Source organism: Myotis davidii, unplaced genomic scaffold (genome assembly GCF_000327345.1).
Source record: "Myotis davidii unplaced genomic scaffold, ASM32734v1 scaffold96, whole genome shotgun sequence".
NCBI classification, from domain to species: Eukaryota; Metazoa; Chordata; class Mammalia; order Chiroptera; family Vespertilionidae; genus Myotis; species Myotis davidii.
Genome location: NW_006289416.1, coordinates 5,352,428 through 5,371,790, shown reverse-complemented (window position 1 = coordinate 5,371,790; position 19,363 = coordinate 5,352,428). Strand labels below are relative to the sequence as shown.

At 37.3% G+C, this 19,363-nt stretch overlaps 2 protein-coding genes across 2 annotated transcripts in view; one reads left to right on the top strand and one right to left on the bottom strand.

Moving 5' to 3' along the window:
• Positions 1 to 179, bottom strand: part of MIB1 (mindbomb E3 ubiquitin protein ligase 1) — a 90,892-nt gene extending 90,713 nt beyond the window's left edge. Inside the window, exon 1 of the mRNA XM_015562719.1 lies at positions 114 to 179. The gene's annotated coding sequence lies outside the window, so the exon portion shown is untranslated. The remainder of the gene's footprint in view (positions 1 to 113) is intronic.
• ABHD3 (abhydrolase domain containing 3) overlaps positions 72 to 19,363 on the top strand; it is a 72,807-nt gene continuing 53,515 nt past the window's right edge. Inside the window, exon 1 of the mRNA XM_015562679.1 lies at positions 72 to 219. Coding sequence (XP_015418165.1) covers positions 72 to 219 — 148 coding nt within the window. The remainder of the gene's footprint in view (positions 220 to 19,363) is intronic.

The following is a 19,363-nucleotide window of genomic DNA, read 5'->3' as shown; positions in this document are numbered from 1 at the left end:
GGCACTAATTCCAAACATATCCAGCAATTTGCAAGGTTTCCCACTTCAGGGACTCCTGACACTGCCAGCTGATGGACAAGGATGTCAGGCTCCCCAGACACAGCAGCACACACTGCTTCTCCAATGCCACCCTCCCGGTAGTGATCTTCCACTGTGATAACCCGACAGCCTGTAGCTTTAGCTTTGGAGATGATGGTGGCAGCATCCAGGGGTTTAATGGTAAATGGATGGAAATACAATGACACGGATGGAAATATCTGTAATAATAAAAGCATAATATGCTAATTAGAACAGATGTCTTTCCGGATGTCCTTCCAGATGACCTTCTGGATGAAGCTGCAGCGGTGGGGGCCAAGGCAGAGGCAGCCGGTATCTCAAAAAACTCGTTAATTGGGACACTCCAAAGTCAAGGCCCCACTGTACTTAATTTCATCTTAATATAGATTTATTAAATGTACTATCATTCATTTAAATAATTTAGTGATCAAAATCATCATATATACTAGGAAAATTCAACAATACTTACACAGAAATCAAGAACTTAATTTCTCAATTTCCCAGAGACTGCATATAGAGAATGTTTATTCATGTGTGGATTATCCTCATTTTAGCAAATTAGCTACCTTCTCCATAGCCATTCTCTTACTATATCATCCGATCATATTTTTCCCCAAGGCTTATGGCTTCCCTGGGGCTATACCTGTCTTCTCCATTCCTTTCACTGTTTTCACTCCAGAAGAGCAACAGTGGACATACCTGCCATGCAAGATAGTCCTACATACCAGCAGATCATCCACCACTTCTCATCAGTGATAATGATGGATTCTATCCTATGGCTAGAATGAAAATTCTGTCATGAAAATCATCAGCAATAGGCCCAAAAGAAATTATATTCTAGTCTAAACAGAATGCACATTAAAATTAAAAATCCCTGCCGAAACCGGTTTGGCTCAGTGGATAGAGCGTCAGCCTGCGGACTGAAAGGTCCCAGGTTCGATTCCGGTCAAGGGCATGTACTTGGGTTGCGGGCACATCCCCAGTAGGAGATGTGCAGGAGGCAGCTGATCGATGTTTCTCTCTCATCGATGTTTCTAACTCTCTATCTCTCTCTCCCTTCCTCTCTGTAAAAAAATCAATAAAATATATTTAAAAAAATTAAAAATCCCAGATTTATAGCCACACAACTCAAAGCTACCAGCATTCACTTCAGTCTTTTAGAATATAAATCAAAAGGCTGAATGCAACTTTCATCTATTCTTCCTTATTGGGTATATAAATTGAATACAATGAAAATTATTTATTTTGGTTTTTTTAATCACATAAAGATTTTAAAAAGTACCAAACAATCCATAACCTACCTAATCATCCCTAGGTTACTAAGAATTTGCTATATTTTGCATTAAATCAGTATGTAATCAATTCCTTATATTAATTTTGAAAAAATCTGTAATTATTCCTGTAATTATTATCTCCCAACACAAATAGCAAAAGTTTATAAAATTAAAAAATTATTCTAGCTCACACAAAGGTATTTTTAAGTTAAATTCTAAAATCCAAAGAGGGCCACACCAATCTACATCCATTCCAAGTTCTCTTCTGACATGACAATAACACATGACCATCAAGAAACAGGTCTATTTCCCCCCACAGACACTGGACCTGGGTAGACATTTGCAACTGCCTTGGTCAATAAAAGGTGGTGGGAGTGACACTATATGACTTCAGAGGCTAGGTCATAAAAGACAACGCAAGTGCTATTTATCTGTCCAGTCTGTCTTTCTCCTTACCTCATGCCTTGGGAACTCTGTCATACTAAGTCTGGCTATTATGAAGCTGCCATAGAGGAGAGACCACAAGGAGTGGCCACAAAGAGGTATAGGGATGCCCTATACCTAAGAAGCCTGACTCTGCCAGTCCTTCCAATATTTGATACTACCAGTGGAGGTCCTAGTCATTGTGGAGCAGAAACAAGCCATTCCCCTTAAAGCCACGTCCAAATCCCTAGCCCATGGAAGCCATGAGCATATAAATTGTTTCATACAACTAAGTTTTGAAGTAATTTGCTATGTAACCATTATAACTGAAACAAAGTTAAAAATAAGTTATAATCTTTGTTAAATTATAGTTCTTTAAATACAACATACCAAAAATAAAGATAAATTAAAGAATTAAATATGAGCTTTGGCCAGTGTGTATCAGTTGGTTGAACATCAATCGTCCTATGCACTGAAAGGTCATGGGTTCGATTCCCAACCAGGGCTCATACCAGGTTGCGGGTTCAATCTCTGATGGGAGGCAACCAATCAATGTTTCTCTTTCACACTGATGTTTCTTTCTCTCTCTCTCTTTTTTTCTCTCTCTCTCTCTCTTCCTCTCTCTCTCTCTCATCCTCTCCCTTCCTCTCTCTCTAAAATCAATAAAAACATTTTTTTAAAAGTATTAAATGTGAAAAAAGAAAACCATAAAGTACTAGAAAAAAGTTAAACAGCATATTTTACAATTTTGAGTAAAGTTTTTCTAAGCATGGCACAAAACCCAGAAGTCACATGCATGCCCATGTGAACACACATATACATAATAAGTGTATAGAGAAAAATCTGTAAGCCCACTACAAAATTGCTGACAGTGATTAAGGATGCACAGATGGGGAAGGAGAGGGCACTTTCATATTTTATTCTATATGCTTTTGAATTGTTTTGTTTTATTATAAGCATACTAGAGGCCCGGTGCACAAAATTCATGCATGGGTAGAGTCCTTCGGCCTGCCTGGCGATCAGGCTTGATCTGTGGGGTGATCAGCAGGGCGATCGGGGGGGCCCCTGCTGACACTCACCTTGGAGGTGACTGGCAGGGCAATTGGGGGACAGTGCAAGCCCCATCCCCCACCGCCGCTGCCGCCAGTCACCTCTCTCTGTGGGGCAAACGGCAGGGTGATTGGGGGGCCCCCGCTGGTACTTGCCTTGGCTGGCCTGGCACCTGCGGGCTGGGGGCAGCTCCTGCACTGAGCATCTGCCCCCTGGTGGTCAGGGCGCATCATAGTGACCGGTCATTCCACCAGTCGTTCTGCAGTTCAGTCGATTTGCATATTAGGCTTTTATTATATAGAATTATTAATTTCATAATTTTGAAAAGAAAATACAGCCCTGGCCAGCGTGGTTCAGTGGGTTGGATGTCACCCAGTACACCAAAAGATAATATCCAAAGATAGTAAATTGTTTGTAGCAGATAGAAACAAAAATTTAACATAGCCGATGTAAAAAATATGGAGTTATTGCCTGACTGACACGGTTCAGTGGTTGAGCATCAACCTATGAACCAGGAGGTCATGGTTAGATTCCCAGCCAGGGCACATGCCTGGGTTGCGTGCTCAATCCCCAGTGTGGGGCATGCAGGAGGCAGCCGGTCAATGGTTCTCTCTCATCATTGATGTTTCTGTGTCTCTCTCCCTCTCCCTTCCTCTCTGAAATCAATAAAATATATTTTTTAAATGGGGTTAGTTACGCGTAAACTATAGTCATTCATAAAGGAAATTCAGTTATTAAACCATGTTGTAGAAGATATGTTACTGGCATCATAAACTGTATTATTACTTTATAAAGCAGTTTGCAAAGAAATACAGTATACCATTTTGGTAAATAAATCACATAATACATATAGTTCATGTGCACATAAAAACTAAAAAGATAATCCCCAAAATGTACTAATGGGATTACTCTGTAGCTTTCCAAGTTTTCAACACTGAGTGTGTATTAATTCTAGGAAGCAGCTGGGTGAGTAGGGGTATTTAATATGTAGTATAAGCATATAATTAAAATAAAAGCTAAAACAAACAAAAACATGAGAGACTCTAAACAAATATTTATAGAAACCAACTTTTAAATAGTTACTTTAGTAATAGGGTATTAACTGTTACTTAGAAATTTTTTTTTCTTTTAAGCTTTACACAAATTGAGCAATTCCACGCGTATGAAAAGAAAATATATACATTATTTAGATACACTTCTCATTGCCACATATCTGAAGTTAGAGTCTAATCTGTCTTAGTACAGGAAAGCACTATGACCAAAAACATAATATCAAATAGCATAATAGTAAATGTCTCTACAATGGTTAAGTTTCTGAACAAGATGTAAAATAAGTCTTCAATGTCATTACAAAAAGTAAAATGCACTAAACAATCAGTATCCCTATGCACTTAGAGTTTTTTTCTAAACTATCTGTGCAGCACTTCAAACGAGAGTTAGTTGACAAAAAGCATAGGGAAAATGTATCCCAACCTCTCGCTGACCAAAAGGAGAAAAAGTCCAGTTTTTAGCTATTTATATTATATACTTCATCTCTACCTTAATTTTCCACAAAGCACAATGATAATATTCATGAGCGCATAATCTTAGCAGGCTTTCTTTAAAAGAAACCATTTAAATACACAATAATAGCTGGTTTAAAAAAAAAAGGCCCTTCTACAATTCATGGTTTTAAAGAATACTCCAGGAAAACCATTAATGCACACAAAAGCACATCCAAATCCTTTCTGAGTTCCCACAGTTCAAACACCAACAAAGCTACTGAACAGCTGTGAAACAGACTAGTGATGAGAAATGGAAAAAGTAAACAAAGCAACACCTCCTTCCACTACCAATATGAGCACTAAAAAGTTTTTAAGAAGAATGCAACTAACTGAATTTTTTTAAAAAGTTGATATTTAAAGAAAACATAAAACAGGTGAAGGGGCATTACATAAATAAGGCCCAAATTTGACTTATATCTCACACTGGTAGCTTTTTTGTTTCCCGTTACTACATCTATCCAATTTATTCTCATCTAAAACTATTTCCTCACAGTCTAAACCTCCTTTGCCCTGGCAAGAATTATTTCTTAAAAATTTCATTTCATAAAACGTTAGTCCCTAACTAAACCTATTATGCTTTTTCTCCTTCCTGTAGAATACCATGTTACCATCAAGAGTTAATGATCTTTCCCTTTGCTAAGCTTTATGAAGACATCTGCCACCATTAAATGAACCACCTGATGATAGCTTTTGACTCATTCTACTAGTACTCAAATGACCATCTGCTCTGTTTTAATGGCATCTGGCCTAAATGCAATAACTTAGAGAATTTACATAGCTTAAGTCTCTTTGTTGGAAAATTTTATGATAACAGTAAAACGTGCTAGTCAAGATCAATAACCACAAGTTAAAAGAGCCAATGAAAATGGCTCAAATTCACAAAGCACTGATCTATGCAAGTAAAATGCTGAATTTCTAGGCAGAAAAGATTATTGAAAAAGGGTACGGGAAGTTCTCATTACAAGCAGTTCACTATATGAATCACTTCAACATGGAACAAGAACATCTAAATTATCACTTTGTATAATAGCATTATAATTGTCCATTCACGAAGAGTGGAAACCTGTATTAGGTATACAATGGCATACCTAAAATTGAATGTTCAACATGGATGAATCCTTCAACTTCAATGCTGAATTTTTTAAGTATACAATACAAAATGTTGCAAATAAAGCAGTACATATTGTTTACAGATATATAAAAACATAGCATAGCCCTGGCCTGTTTGGCTCAGTGGATAGAGCGTCGACCCTCGGAATGAAGGCTTCCGGGATTGACTCCAGTCAAGGGCACAGACCTCGGTTACAGGCTCATTCCCTGGACCTGGTAGGTGCACATGCAGGAGGCAACCAATTGATGTGTCTCTCTCACATCAATGTTTCTCTCTCTGTGCCTCCCCTTCCCTTCCACTCTCTCTAAAAATCAATGGAAAAATATACTCAGGTAAGGATTAACAAAAAAGTAATCAATTAATTAATTTAATTAAGACAGCATGAATGTAAACAAATCCATTGGAATAAATTATTTCTAGATAGTGGTTACTCTAGGTCCAGTGGTTGGCAAACTCATTAGTCAACAGAGCCAAGTATCAACGGTACAACGATTGAAATTTCTTTTGAGAGCCAAATTTTTTAAACTTAAACTATATAGGTAGGTACATTGTTATTAACTTAATTAGGGTACTCGTAAAGCTTAGGAAGAGCCGCATGTGGCTCGCAAACCGCAGTTTGCCGACCACGGCCCTAGGAGAAGTAAGAGAATGAAATTGGGAAGAAGAACAGTGTTTCAAATGTATTAGTAATGCTTTGCTTCTAGATGGGTTCACAGGTACTTATTAATCTATCTATTTGGATATTTAAATATTATGTAATAGGTTTATAAATTTTTAAAATAAAAAAAACATCCCTAGTTAGACTAATATAGTCTAATCCTCTAAATTTTTGCCCTAATTAAAAGACTTCACCTAAGATTAAAAAATAATTTATAAGTTATTAACCACTACTTAGGTGTAATTACTTATTGTGGCATATTGTTATCATTCAACCAACCAAGAAATCCTGTTTATGATTTGTGGACTCATTCAATTTGAACCCCAAATTAATGTGACAAAATGTTTACAGAGGTTTAAAAGAGGGTTAACCAACTAGAGTATGCATCTTATTTTCCCTTAAATTCCTAATAAGATTGAGGCCTTGGTGACCTACCAGTTGGTATATTCCACATTCCTTACTCATAAGAAAAACTAAGTTAATGAAAACAGGATTGTTATTATTAATAACATAAGCCACTATTTATTACTACCAAGCTTGGGGCTTCACATATTTTATTTAAACTTCCCAACAATACTAAACGGCAGGCATTATTATTCCCATTTATAGATGAAGAAATTGAGGCTCAGAGAAGTAACCTGCCTGAAGCACACATTAGTAAATGGCATGCTCAAATTCAAACCCAGGTGGGTCTGATTACAAACCTTGGCCTCTTATGCTGTTCACTCTGCCAGGGATTTTTTTCTACCTAGCTCTTATCTTATCTGAAAAAGAATTACATATCTAGGGGTCATGTTCCCCATTCAACATATTGGATTCAAAATATATGCTGTTAAATCGTATTCTAATGTTCCAAGTAAATCTTGTAGTGAGATTTTAAACATTGAAAAGATTATCTATTTTTTGGTAAATTTCAATAGTGTAGTAGAATAAAACACCATCAAGTTCCAAACAACTCTTTTTTTTCCCCAACCAACTCTTATTATGAGTATTTTTAAAAATGACTTTGAGCTGAAACCGGTTTGGCTCAGTGGATAGAGCATCAGCTTGCGGACTGAGAGGTCCCAGGTTCGATTCCAATCAAGGGCATGTACCTGGGTTGCGTGCACATCCCCAGTGGGAGATGTGCAGGAGGCAGCTGATCGATGTTCCTCTCTCATCGATGTTTCTAACTCTCTATCTCTCTCCCTTCCTCTCTGTAAAAAAATCAATAAAAAATATATTAAAAAAAAAAGAAATAGCTTCTTTAAAAAAAAAATGACTTTGAAGTTGTCTCACGCAAAATCTACAACTCTTTCATATTTTTTCTATGGACAGAAATTATTCTCTCATCTAACTTTGTAGCTACTCTTAGAAGCTTGCATAACACAATTACAAGCATGCCCTCACACAGTCCAAAAAGAAACAAGTTGTCAAATTAGGTATATAATTGACAATTTTATTAATATATTTGTTATTTTTTTAGCACTTGTTACACAGGGGTAGAAAATGAGGTCAAACAAAATTAAGAATTATATCTGATTTAATTTTTTTCCTGTTAATTGGTAAAAATTCATTATTCCATTTTAGAAGCAAAACACCTGCGTTCGTACCTTGACCTATTCCAACTTCATTTTTAGGTGAAGAATTAAGGCTCAAAGAGACTAATGTTATAAACTGGGCAAGAAGAAAAAAAGACTGAGAAATCTGGATTTGCCTCTCCACCATCAATTTATTACTTGTAAGATCTTTAACTAGTTCATTCCTCATAGCCTGTTTTCTCATTAGTAAAATGAAAAGCATCAAATAACATTTTTAGGAGGATTAAGTGAGATAATGTATGTAAAACAATTAGCATAGCACCTGACACATTTCTGGTACTCAGTAAATGTTAGTCCATGTCTCTAGGTAATAGACCCATTTGATAAAATCTAGAATTAACAAATGCCTTGTTTTCCCTGCTCAATGACTGCATTATCCACTATTCCATGAAAAGAGACTATGTAAAAAGGGAGAGCAAGACACCATAATATAAAATATTACCACGCCAAGCTTTTATGGTTTATTATCACTAGCTCTGCAAAACTCCTGAAATTCAAATAATTATTTTTTAAATATTAGAAAGTTCCCACCTCTTTCTTGCTTTTTGAGAAACAAAATTATCGCCAAGAGGAATAACTCACCCCTGGAGAAAACCAAATACTCACAAGTGTGCTTAGAAAATATAAACTAATTCAAACTAAAGTAAATGTGCTTTAAAAAGTATTCCAAAGCCAAAAAGGAATGTCTATCTGCTGTTTCATTATCTCCTCCACTAATTTAAACTCCACCTTATCTTGGTTGTATTCTACAAGTTCATTTATAAGTCAGTTGTTTGAAACTCAGAACCCATTTTTTCTCCCAGAAACAACATTTTAAAGATATTTAAGTCTCAGACTATTTTACAAAAACTGATTTACTCCACATAGAGATAATCTAGGGGCAAACAAGGATAAAAATTATTATTGTGTTCCTAGTTCCACATGAGAGATGTTTCAATCACTGTAATCCAGACATAATGGTAAAAGAGGCAAACTAAATGGTGTGGGAACATATGAAAGTGTGTGAGTAAAGAAATGGCTTTAAGAGAATGAGAAGGAATGTTCTTAAAAAGCCATTTTTCTACCAGTACTTAACCCTTTGAGTGCCAACCAATATCCTAGGAACTATGCTAAAATTGCCAAGGCATTTTTACTGATTTTACAGCAGTTTAGGAAAAAAATTATGAATCGCAAGTAAATGAAGTTACATATTCAAAAACTTAAGGAAACCTTTACTACATTTGTTTTCATCTTTGACATATATTGTTTGCTGATTGTATTATAAAATACTAGCAGAAAAAAAAATTTGAACAAAACATATAATGTTAAAATAGAGGGACACCCTGCATGTACCTTGGTTGTGGGCACATCCCCAGTGGGGTGTGTGCAGGAAGCAGCTGATCGATGTTTCTCTCTCATCGATGTTTCTAACTCTCTCTCTCTCTCTCCCTTCCTCTCTGTAAAAAATCAATAAAATATATTTTTTTAAAAAAATAGGCAGATAAATGCCAGTGGTCAATTTTAGAACTACAAACATTCAGCATCATAAGTAATCTGCACTTAGGTGCCATCTATCAATAAAGAGTGAACTACTAGCATCGAATAATGACACTGCAGGAGGAGCATGATAGCGCTCCTGGCACTTTTGGCAAAAGACAAGAGGAGCGCAATCGCGCTCCCCGGCACTCTGGGGGTTAAAATGCATAAGTTCCTGCTTGGGGACTTAGATCAGCAATTTTCAACTGATGTGCCACAAGAATTTTTAAAACATTGCAGTATCTGACCATTTAGTCAGGGGCACTGACCTCTTTTCCCTCAGAATGCCAAATTAAAAAATGAAAATATCCAACACAAAAAATAGCCATCTGGTATAAATGAACCAAAATTATACTTATTTGTAAGATCGTCAAAAAATATATATTTTTTAGTGTGCCGCAGAATCTTAGTAACTAGTTTATGTGTGCTGTGAGATGAAAAAGGTTGAAAAATCACTGACTTACAGAAATGGTTTTCAGGAGACACAGAACATGGTCCTTTGAAAGCAAGATAAAATATAAATCCACAATCTCCTATCTGTAATTTCAAAATCCAAAACTCTTTTAAGTTTTGTATGTTAGCAGCAAACTTACAGTTTACCACTAACAAACAAGATGTTATGCATAGTATTTAGTCTTTATTGCCTTTATTCATGTTTTGTAGAAATATTAATGTATTTGCTAGCAAGGTGCTGCTGTGGACCTCAAAGTTGTGTTAAATAATATATGGCAAACATACCATGTTATGGTTCTAAAATGCAAAAGTTTATAAACTCAATCCCAAGCATTCTGAATAAAGGGTTGTGAACTTCCATTAAAACTTTTATTTTTAGTTATTTTTTTCTAAAAAATATCTAACAGTGAAATTAGGTTTTACTAACTGTAAATTAGTCAGTTGACTAATTAGTCAGTGGGTCCCCACAAAAAAAAAAAAAATGACATGTCACACATGGAACACACAGTGTATTCCAGGTGAGTGGGAGTTTGAGAGCATGAAGACCTAACACTGTTGTGTTCACCTCTGGCACATTAAGACCTGCTGCAGCTTTCTGGGGCCTAGTTAAGCAGATTTGTGTAGTGTATCTTAATGATACAAAACAACATGTTGTTGATTATCTTGAGACACCATACCTAAGAGTCAAAATTAAGAGTAAGTTCCAGCCCGGCTGGTGTGGCTCAGTGGTTGAGTGTCAACCTATGAACCAGGAGGTCATGGTTTGATTCCCAGTCAGGGCACATGCCGGGGTTGCAGGAGGCAGCCGATCAATGATTGTCTCTCATTATTGATGTTTCTATCTCTCTCTCCCTCTCTAAAATCAATAAAAACATATTTTAAAAAAACAAAACATAAGGGGCTTAAAGGAGGGGTCCCATGGGGCAGGATCCAGAGCTTTAAAGAGGAGTTGGCTACTGCTGGGGTCACTGAGGAGTGGAAACATAAAGGCTATTTCTGAAAATAAGCAAACTGGAATCAAATACTGATACTGAAATCCTGCTGGATGAGATGACACCAGGAAGAGCAAATCCCTTCTTCCCCTGCAGCCTTCCAGTCTCCTCTAAGGTCCCCTAAGGTTGGCAAAGTCCCCTAAGGTTGGCAAAGCCAACAGGGATTCAGCTGTTTAACCGAAATATTGTGTGCCAAAGTCCCAGACCAACCTCACAGTGCAGAGCTAGAGAAAAATTTATATTTAAATTGATCTCATCCAACTATTTCATAAAGGAAAAAGCCACATAAAGGAAATTTCCTGCCACACTAGATAATATAATTACCTATGTTGCCCTTCATCACACATACAAACATAAGTATGAATAGGCTACTTTTTCTCATAAAACAAGAAGCAGCTTAATAAAAAATGGTTAGCCGAAACCGGTTTGGCTCAGTGGATAGAGCGTCGGCTTGCGGACTGAAAGGTCCCAGGTTCGATTCCGGTCAAGGGCATGTACCTGGGTTGCGGGCACATCCCCAGTAGATGTGCAGGAGGCAGCTGAGCGATGTTTCTCTCTCATCGATGTTTCTAACTCTCTGTTTCTCTCCCTTCCTCTCTGTAAAAAATCAATAAAAATATATTTTAAAAAATAAAAATAAAAAATAAAATAAAAAATGGTTAGATTTCAGTAATTTGAATATTGAGTAGGATGTGATAATTTAGTAGATATAACAATGTCATAGCTTCTGCCAAGAGCACAGCTTGGCTTCAAAAATATAGGATGCCCTAGATCAGTGGTTCTCAACCTTCTGGCCCTTTAAACACAGTTCCTCATGTTGTGACCCAACCATAAAATTATTTTCGTTGCTACTTCATAACTGTAATGTTGCTACTGTTATGAATCGTAATGTAAATATCTGATATGCAGGATGGTCTTAGGGGACCCCTGTGAAAGGGTCGTTCGACCGCAAAAGGGGTCACGACCCACAGGTTGAGAACCGCTGCCCTAGATGGTTTGGCTCAATGAACAGAAGGGTCCCAGGTTCGATTCCGGTCAAGACCACATGCCCGGGTTGTGGGCTTGATCTTCATAGGGGGCGTGCAAGAGGCAGCCAATCAATGATTCTTTCTCATTGTTGCTGTTTCTATCTCTCTCTCCCCCTCCCTTCCTCTCTGAAATCAATAAAAATATATATATTTTTTAAAAAGTATAGGATGATTGGGACTTTGAGCTGCTATTTGAAACAATAAAAATGTAAGATTAAGAGCCCCAGTAAAGTAAAAATACAATACCATAGTAGTAAAGACTGACCAACTAGATAATCTGACAGCTTTGTATGCAGCTCAATTACTTACTTTGATAGCAAAACCTCTCTCTCACAGTAATAATGTTTTTTAACAGGAGGCTAATTTAATTATGTATAAACTACCTGTTACATATTGTATACATACACACAGAAAAACTATTTATGTCCAACAATAGTGTTACATTAATCAACTAATCATACTAGATTAGCATAAATTATTTAAAGTCCCTAATCAAATTTCCCTCAAAAAAAGTAGTATAAATGGTGATCATTTCTGAACTACTACACTATAAATGGAAGAGAGAATGACAGAGGGAAAAAGCAATGAACTGACTATTCATCCTAACATTTACCGTTTACCAGCTTTGTACTAGATAAGTTTTTTAACCTCTTTTTTTATCTGTTTTAAGATAGTATCAATCTAACCTCAGATCAAATTAGTGAAAAATTCTTTGAAAAGAGCATTCTATTCAGAAAAAATTCATTCAGAGCCATGGCTTTGCTACAAAATGGAGATACAAAGAACACACAAACACACTTTCCTTCCCCTCAAACTAATAATCTAGTGAAAAATTACAACACAGCATACCTGTGGCAATAGATAGAAGCACAGAGTGCACTGGAATCACACTGCCTAACAATTAAAAAGGTAGAGGAGAGACCCAAGTAGGTGGCTACCTGGAAACACATCCAAAAATAAACATCTAATCAAACCAGAGGGATAAGGCAGTAAAGTACTGAAACAGAAATACATATTAAGAAAGTATTGCATTTACGCTCTGGCTGAGTGGCTTAGTTGGTTGAAGCTATTGTCCCATACACCAAAAGGTGTTATTCAAAGTGTATCCATGAGCTAGCAACATCTGTATATCACCTGTGAGCTTGTTAGAACTACTCTGGCTGAATCCCATTCATACAGAATCAGAATCTGCATTTTTAACAGTCCCCAAGCAATCTATGGGCTTACTAAAGTTTGAGAAGTACTGATAGAAGGGTTGCTGGTTGATTTCTTGAGCTTCTCAGGTTCAACCAAGCTGCAATTTACGGGAGTATTAAAACTAGACGGACTTTCATCCTTGAAAACATTGTTTTATTAGATGGCGATAAATAAGAAAAGATATTTTACGTAAGTCTTTAAAATAAGACAGAATCTAAAGGAAAATCAAGTTTTCTTTACAGATGCCATTAGTAAGAAACATCTCACAATATTTCATCCTTAACAGGTGTAGCATCCTCTTCCCCTGTGTTTTCCTAAGTCTCTGTTACCTATAATACTCCCCTCTCCTTCTGTAGTTTTAGAAACATCAGAAATAGGGGGCCTGGGCCCAGATGGTGTGGCTCAGTGGTTGAGCGTCAACCTATAAACCTGGAGGTCACAACTGATTCCTGGTCAGGGTACATGCCCGGGTTGCAGGCTCAATCCCCAGTGTGGGGTATGCAGGAAGCAGCCAATCAATGATTCTCTCATCAATGATGTTTCTATCTCTCTCTCCTCTTTCTTCCTCTCTAAAATCAATTAAAAAAAAAAATAGGGGGTCTCAGAAACGAAAAGCTGGAGATATTAATTCATTTCACTTATTATCCAGGGTGAGCACTTTTAGATCTTCGGTTGAGTACTAACATCTGAGAAGTTTGTTAGAAGCACTCTTTGCTGGGAATGGGAGAAAAGTACAAAGAATTGCTCCCAAAACAGCCTGGACCAACAATACCAGCAGCTATTTTTTAATAAACCTAATCATCTATACCCCTAACTTTTTGTTATCCATACCCAAGAGGGTAGAAAGAACCCAAATTCATTTTCTCTACTCTTTCTCTGGAAATAATACTGTAGTCAAGTGACCACAAAGCAAGTATTAAGTAAAAACACATTTTCTTCCTAAATCCTATAAAATCGGTACCTAAATAATAAAATATTAACTGTACATCAATTTCCCACAATTAACTCTAAACTAATTCAACAATTACACACATATTTGTGCTATTTTCTTGCTCACTACAAATTGGCCAAACATATCTGGACATAAGATAGAAGTTATATCATTCAACTATATACTAAATTCCTCTTCTCAAGATTTGACTCTCCTAGACCATAAATTCAAACATATCATGTGTCATCTAAGAAAAAAAAAACTTATATGCCAAAATATTACAGACCCCCATACAACCCAGACACAATTTACCCAATATGTAATAAGGGAATACAAGAAAGATTCACAATGACCCAATCACTCCAGAATCCTTAACTCTCAGAAAAGTTTCACAGAATTTTATTTAAAAGGTTACCCACTTCTTAATTCCCAAATATACTATAATAAATTTTTTGTTCATATAGTATGGGTATAAGTAAGGAACAAACCATGAAAAATCAAAGATAATCTCAACTGTTCTTAGGGTAAATATCGTAAGACTTTTTAAAATTAACTATGAAATATGTCGAGCACACAAAAAAGTCATAAAAATTTAACAAACACCTATGCGCCCACCACCTAGTTTAAGTCATAAAACATTACCAAAATATTTATAACCCCTGGGATACTGGACCCCACTTCCTCCAACATAAAGATATCCACTCCCAGGAATTCAGTTCATTACTTTTCTTGCATAGTTTTACCACACACATACATATTCCTAAACCAATGAGGCTCATGGGCAATTTTGCTCCCTATGGGGTATTTGGTAATATCTGGAAATATTTGGGGTTATCATGACTGGATCTATAGGTAGAGGCCAGGGAAGCTGGTCTACAATGCACAGAACAGCCCCCTACAACAAAGAATTATCTAATCAGTCCAAAACAGCAATAGTGCCAAGCTAAGCAGCCCTGCTCCAAACAACAAACAGTATTGTTTTGCACTTTAACACATCATAGGCTTTCTTTTCCAAAAAACTTCACTTTCTTGCTTTATTTGCTTAATATTAATTTTCTCCTCTGTACAGAACTTCATTGTATAAATTTAGTTTGTTTAACCATTCTTCTGTTGCTGTACCTTTAATTTTTTTCCAATTTTTGGCTTTTTAAATTTATTTATTTTTTAATTTATTTCAGAGAAGAAGGGAGAGGGAGAGAAAGATAGAAACATCAATGATGAGAATCACCGATCAGCTGCCTCCTGCACAACCCCTACTGGGGATCAAGCCCACAACCCAGGCAGGTGCCCTTGACTGGAATCAAACCTAGGACCCTTCAGTCCACAGGCCACTGAGCCAAACCAGCTAGGGGTTCTAATTTTTTGCTTTTACATACAATATTGCTGTGAACATTCTTATACAAGCCTCTTGATTCTCAATGAGAGATTTTGTCTAGGGCAGTACTTCTTGAACCCCTAAGGTAGTCCCCAAGACCCTTTCAGGGGCTTCATGAGGTCAAAGTATTTTCATAACTATACCAAGGTTATATTTGTCTTTTTCAAGTTGGCATTGCAATGGTAGGTAAAAATGCTGGTGAGTTAGCCACGCTAACACACTCATTGATGAGACATATGGGTAGCCTGTACCTCCTGAAATAATGCACTTCTTAGTGCAAAACATCACATCTATGGTACTTATACCTAAAACACATAATCTGAATTGAATCATGAGAAAATATTAGACAAACCCAACATAAAGGATATTCTATAAAATTATCAGTGAGTGTCAAAGTCATGAAAGACAAAGAAAGACTAACTGGACCAGATTGGAAGAGACTGAATGACAACTAAATGCAATGTGTGATTCTGATTTGGATCCTAGAGCAGAAAAAGAGCATTGGTGGGACAACTGGCAAAATCTCAATAAGGTCTGTAGATTACTTAGTAGTGTTGTAGCAATGTTATTTTTCTGGTTTTAATCACTGTACTTTATGACATTAATATTTTAGGACTATGGCTGAAAAGCCAAAAGAAACTCTTTTTACTAGTTTTGTAATTTTTTGTAAGGCTGAAATTATTTCAGAATGAAAAATTTAATTTAATTTTTTTTTTTTTTTTTTTTTTTTTTTACAGAGAGGAAGGGAGAGGGATAAAGAGTTAGAAACATCAATGACAGAGAAACATCGATCAACTGCCTCCTGCACACCCCCTCCTGGGGATGTGCCCGCAACCCAGGTACATGCCCTTGACCGGAATCGAACCTGGGACCCTTTAGTCCACAGGCCAACGCTCTATCCGCTGAGCCAAACCGATTAGGGCAAAAAATTTATTTCTTTAACTATTATGGAAATAAATATCAAGTATGGTATATGATAAATACGTATTAAATCTTCAAAATGTAATATAATGCTAATAAACATCTATTTTTAAATATTTTGAAGAAGAAAAAAGGGAAAACTCAGATAGTGGTGTTATATTCCTGGGGCAAAACCAGAGTCAAGAGTTTGTGATTTCTTCCAGCGTTTCATAAGAAGACTAGCTGCCCCTCTAGGAGTGCTTTTAAAATGCTGGCTGAAGCCCTAACCGGTTTGGCTCAGTGGATAGAGTTAGCCTGCAGACTCATGGGTCCCGGGTTCGATTACGGTCAGGGGCATGTACCTTGGTTGCGGGTACATCCCCAGTGGGGGGTGTGCAGGAGGCAGCTGATGGATGTTTCTCTCTCATGGATGTTTCTAACTCTCTATCCCTCTCCCTTCCTCTCTGTAAAAAAATCAGTAAAATATATAAAAAATAAAATGTTTGCTGAAGAGCCTGGCCTGCCCTAGCCAGTTTGTCTCAATGGATAGAGCAACCGCCTGAGCACTGCAGGGTCCCAGGTTCTATTCTGATACCTCAGCTGCAGGCTGGATCCCTGACCCTAGTCGGGCCACATGTGGGAGGCAACCAATCCATGGTGTCTCTCTCACATTGATATTTGTCTCTCTGTCTCTCCCCCTCACTTCCACTCCCTCTAAAAATCAGTGGAAAACATCCTTGGGTGAGGCTTTAAAAAAAAAAAAAAAAAAAAGCCTGGCCTGTGTTGCTCAGTAGTTTAGCATCAACCCATGAACCAATCCATTCCCAGTCAGGGCACATGCCCGGGTTTGGTGCTCCATCCCCAGCAGCGGGCGTGCAGGAAGCAGCCAGTTCATGTTTCTCTCTCATCGAAGTTTGCATCTCTACCCCTCTCTCTTCTTCTCTCTCTAAATATAAAAATAAAAGCTGAATAAAAAAAATTTTTTTAATTGTTTGCTAAAGAATCAGTTGAACAAGATGAATTGCTACACACAACAAATTAAATAACGCATGGAATAATCTTGTAAATTAAACTAAGATTTTATAACAGTTAACCTCTGAAAAACACCTGCTTTATATGATAATGAAACTCTTTATAGGACAGATATACTCCATACTACACATTAATATATATTTAACAGGTTGCTGTCGTACAAGATTTGTTACATTTTACCTTTACCCTGGAAAGACATTTAAATTTCCCTATAAACCTACAATAACTTAAACCATGATGCCTCCAAATTATTGAGTTATGGTCAAACTTTAGTTTGAGGTAGCATGAAAACATTTTAAGAATGTACAAAAACAGGTACAGGCCTCATACAGTGTTGCTAAGAGTGTAAATTGGTAAAATGTCTTCCAAGGGCAACTAGTTGCTATCTATCAAAACGTTAAATATGTGTATCCTTCGATGCAATTCCACTTCAGATATACTCAGCACAAATGCACAAGGATACACATACACGGATTTATTCACTCCATCTCTGTAAATAAGAAGACATGAAACAATATCAATGCCCATCAAAAAAGCACTGGTTAGCCCTGGCTGGTTTGGCTCGGTGGATAGAGCGTCCGCCTGCAGGCTGAAGGGTCCTGGGTTCAATTCCGGTCAAGGGCACATGCCCGGGTCGTAGGCTCTATCCAGGGGTGGGCAAACTTTTTGACTCGAGGGCCACAATGGGTTCTTAAACTGGACCCGAGGGCCGGAACAAAAGCATGGATGGAGTGTTTGTGTGAACTAATATAAATTCAAAGTAAACATTACATAAAAGGGTACGGTCTTTTTTTTTTTTTTAGTTTTATTCATTTCAAACGGGCCGTATCCGGCCCGCGGGCCATAGTTTGCCCATGGCATGCAGGAGGCAGCCAACCAATGATTCTCTCTCATCATTGATGTTTCTATCTTTCTCTCCCTCTCCCTTCCTCTCTGAAATCAATAAAAATATATTCTTTAAAAAAAAAAAACCCTGGGTAAATAAAATACTGCATCCAGTCACTGGAATACTATGCAGCTATGAAAGAATAAGGTGCCAACATGGCACAATCGCCAATCCATATTATTAAGAAACAAAAGTGCAGAAGAGAATAAAGTTTATTACTGTTTTTGCTTAAAGGGTAATAGATTTAGAGTATATTAATACATATGCTTGCAATGAACAGAGTATTGTGTAAGAATAAACAAGAAACTGCTAACAATGGCTGTCCCTTTTTGTACTGTTGAATCTTTCCTTTTGGTTCGGCACATACGTCTTTTTCAATGTTTAAAAAGCAAGGTAGGAAACACAATTTTATGAATAATCTCAAAAATTGAGTTGGCTTGTATTCATATCTCTTTTTATTGCTGCTAACAATAACTAGGTACCCACTTAAGGATGTTAGGCTTTGTCAGAAGTAGCTTATGTATGCATTCTAAAAAGTATCAAATTTTAAATTTGAACTATTTTCTATTGAATACTATTAAGGATAAATCTGTATGAAAAATTAATTTGATTAAAATAAATTAGACCTTTATTTTATATTACATAAAAAATCTAGAGAGTCAATAACACACAGATCCCTGAAATTTTGTGAATCAAGGACACTGACTCATTGCTGTGTTATTAAGTCTCTGACAGAACCTTACATACAAAATGAGATGTTAACAAAAGCACGTATCGGGTGTTTTCTATGCTTATCTTCCACTTGGAAAAAGTATTTAACAAAAAGGAATGTTTAGACTATTTTCCCTGTGTCGGCATAACGATATAAAATGAAACCCGATATAAAAATGAAACCATTTAGATGAGAAATCATTCCACAGGGTCCCAAGCAGCATTCAGCCACCGAACTCCAAGGGGGGGTGGGGGGGAGGTACCAAGGGCCCCTTGGCAATTGTAACCGGTGAACGAAGCACCATCTGGCAAGGCCAGCCTCCCTTTTGACAGTTATCACTTGGCATCTGATTAATTTCTGATTAATTTCAAAGGCTTGTTAGACCAGCCTCTCCAGACCCCGACCCTAGAGAAGGGGGAGGAGGGGAGCTGTCTGTTGTCTTCCGCGGGCTTTGTGTCTTCCAGGCTTGAAAGCATCCTGGTGCTGGTGTTGCCCTCCTTTTCCCTTAGTGATGGGGGGAGGGGGGACGGGACGGGGAGCGGGGGTCTCTTCTGCAAGTGTCTGTTTATTAGATACTGAACCTGAAATTCCCTCGGCCGCTTCCCTTTCCGCTCACTCCAGCCGGGCGCAGCGGGAGGCGTTCCA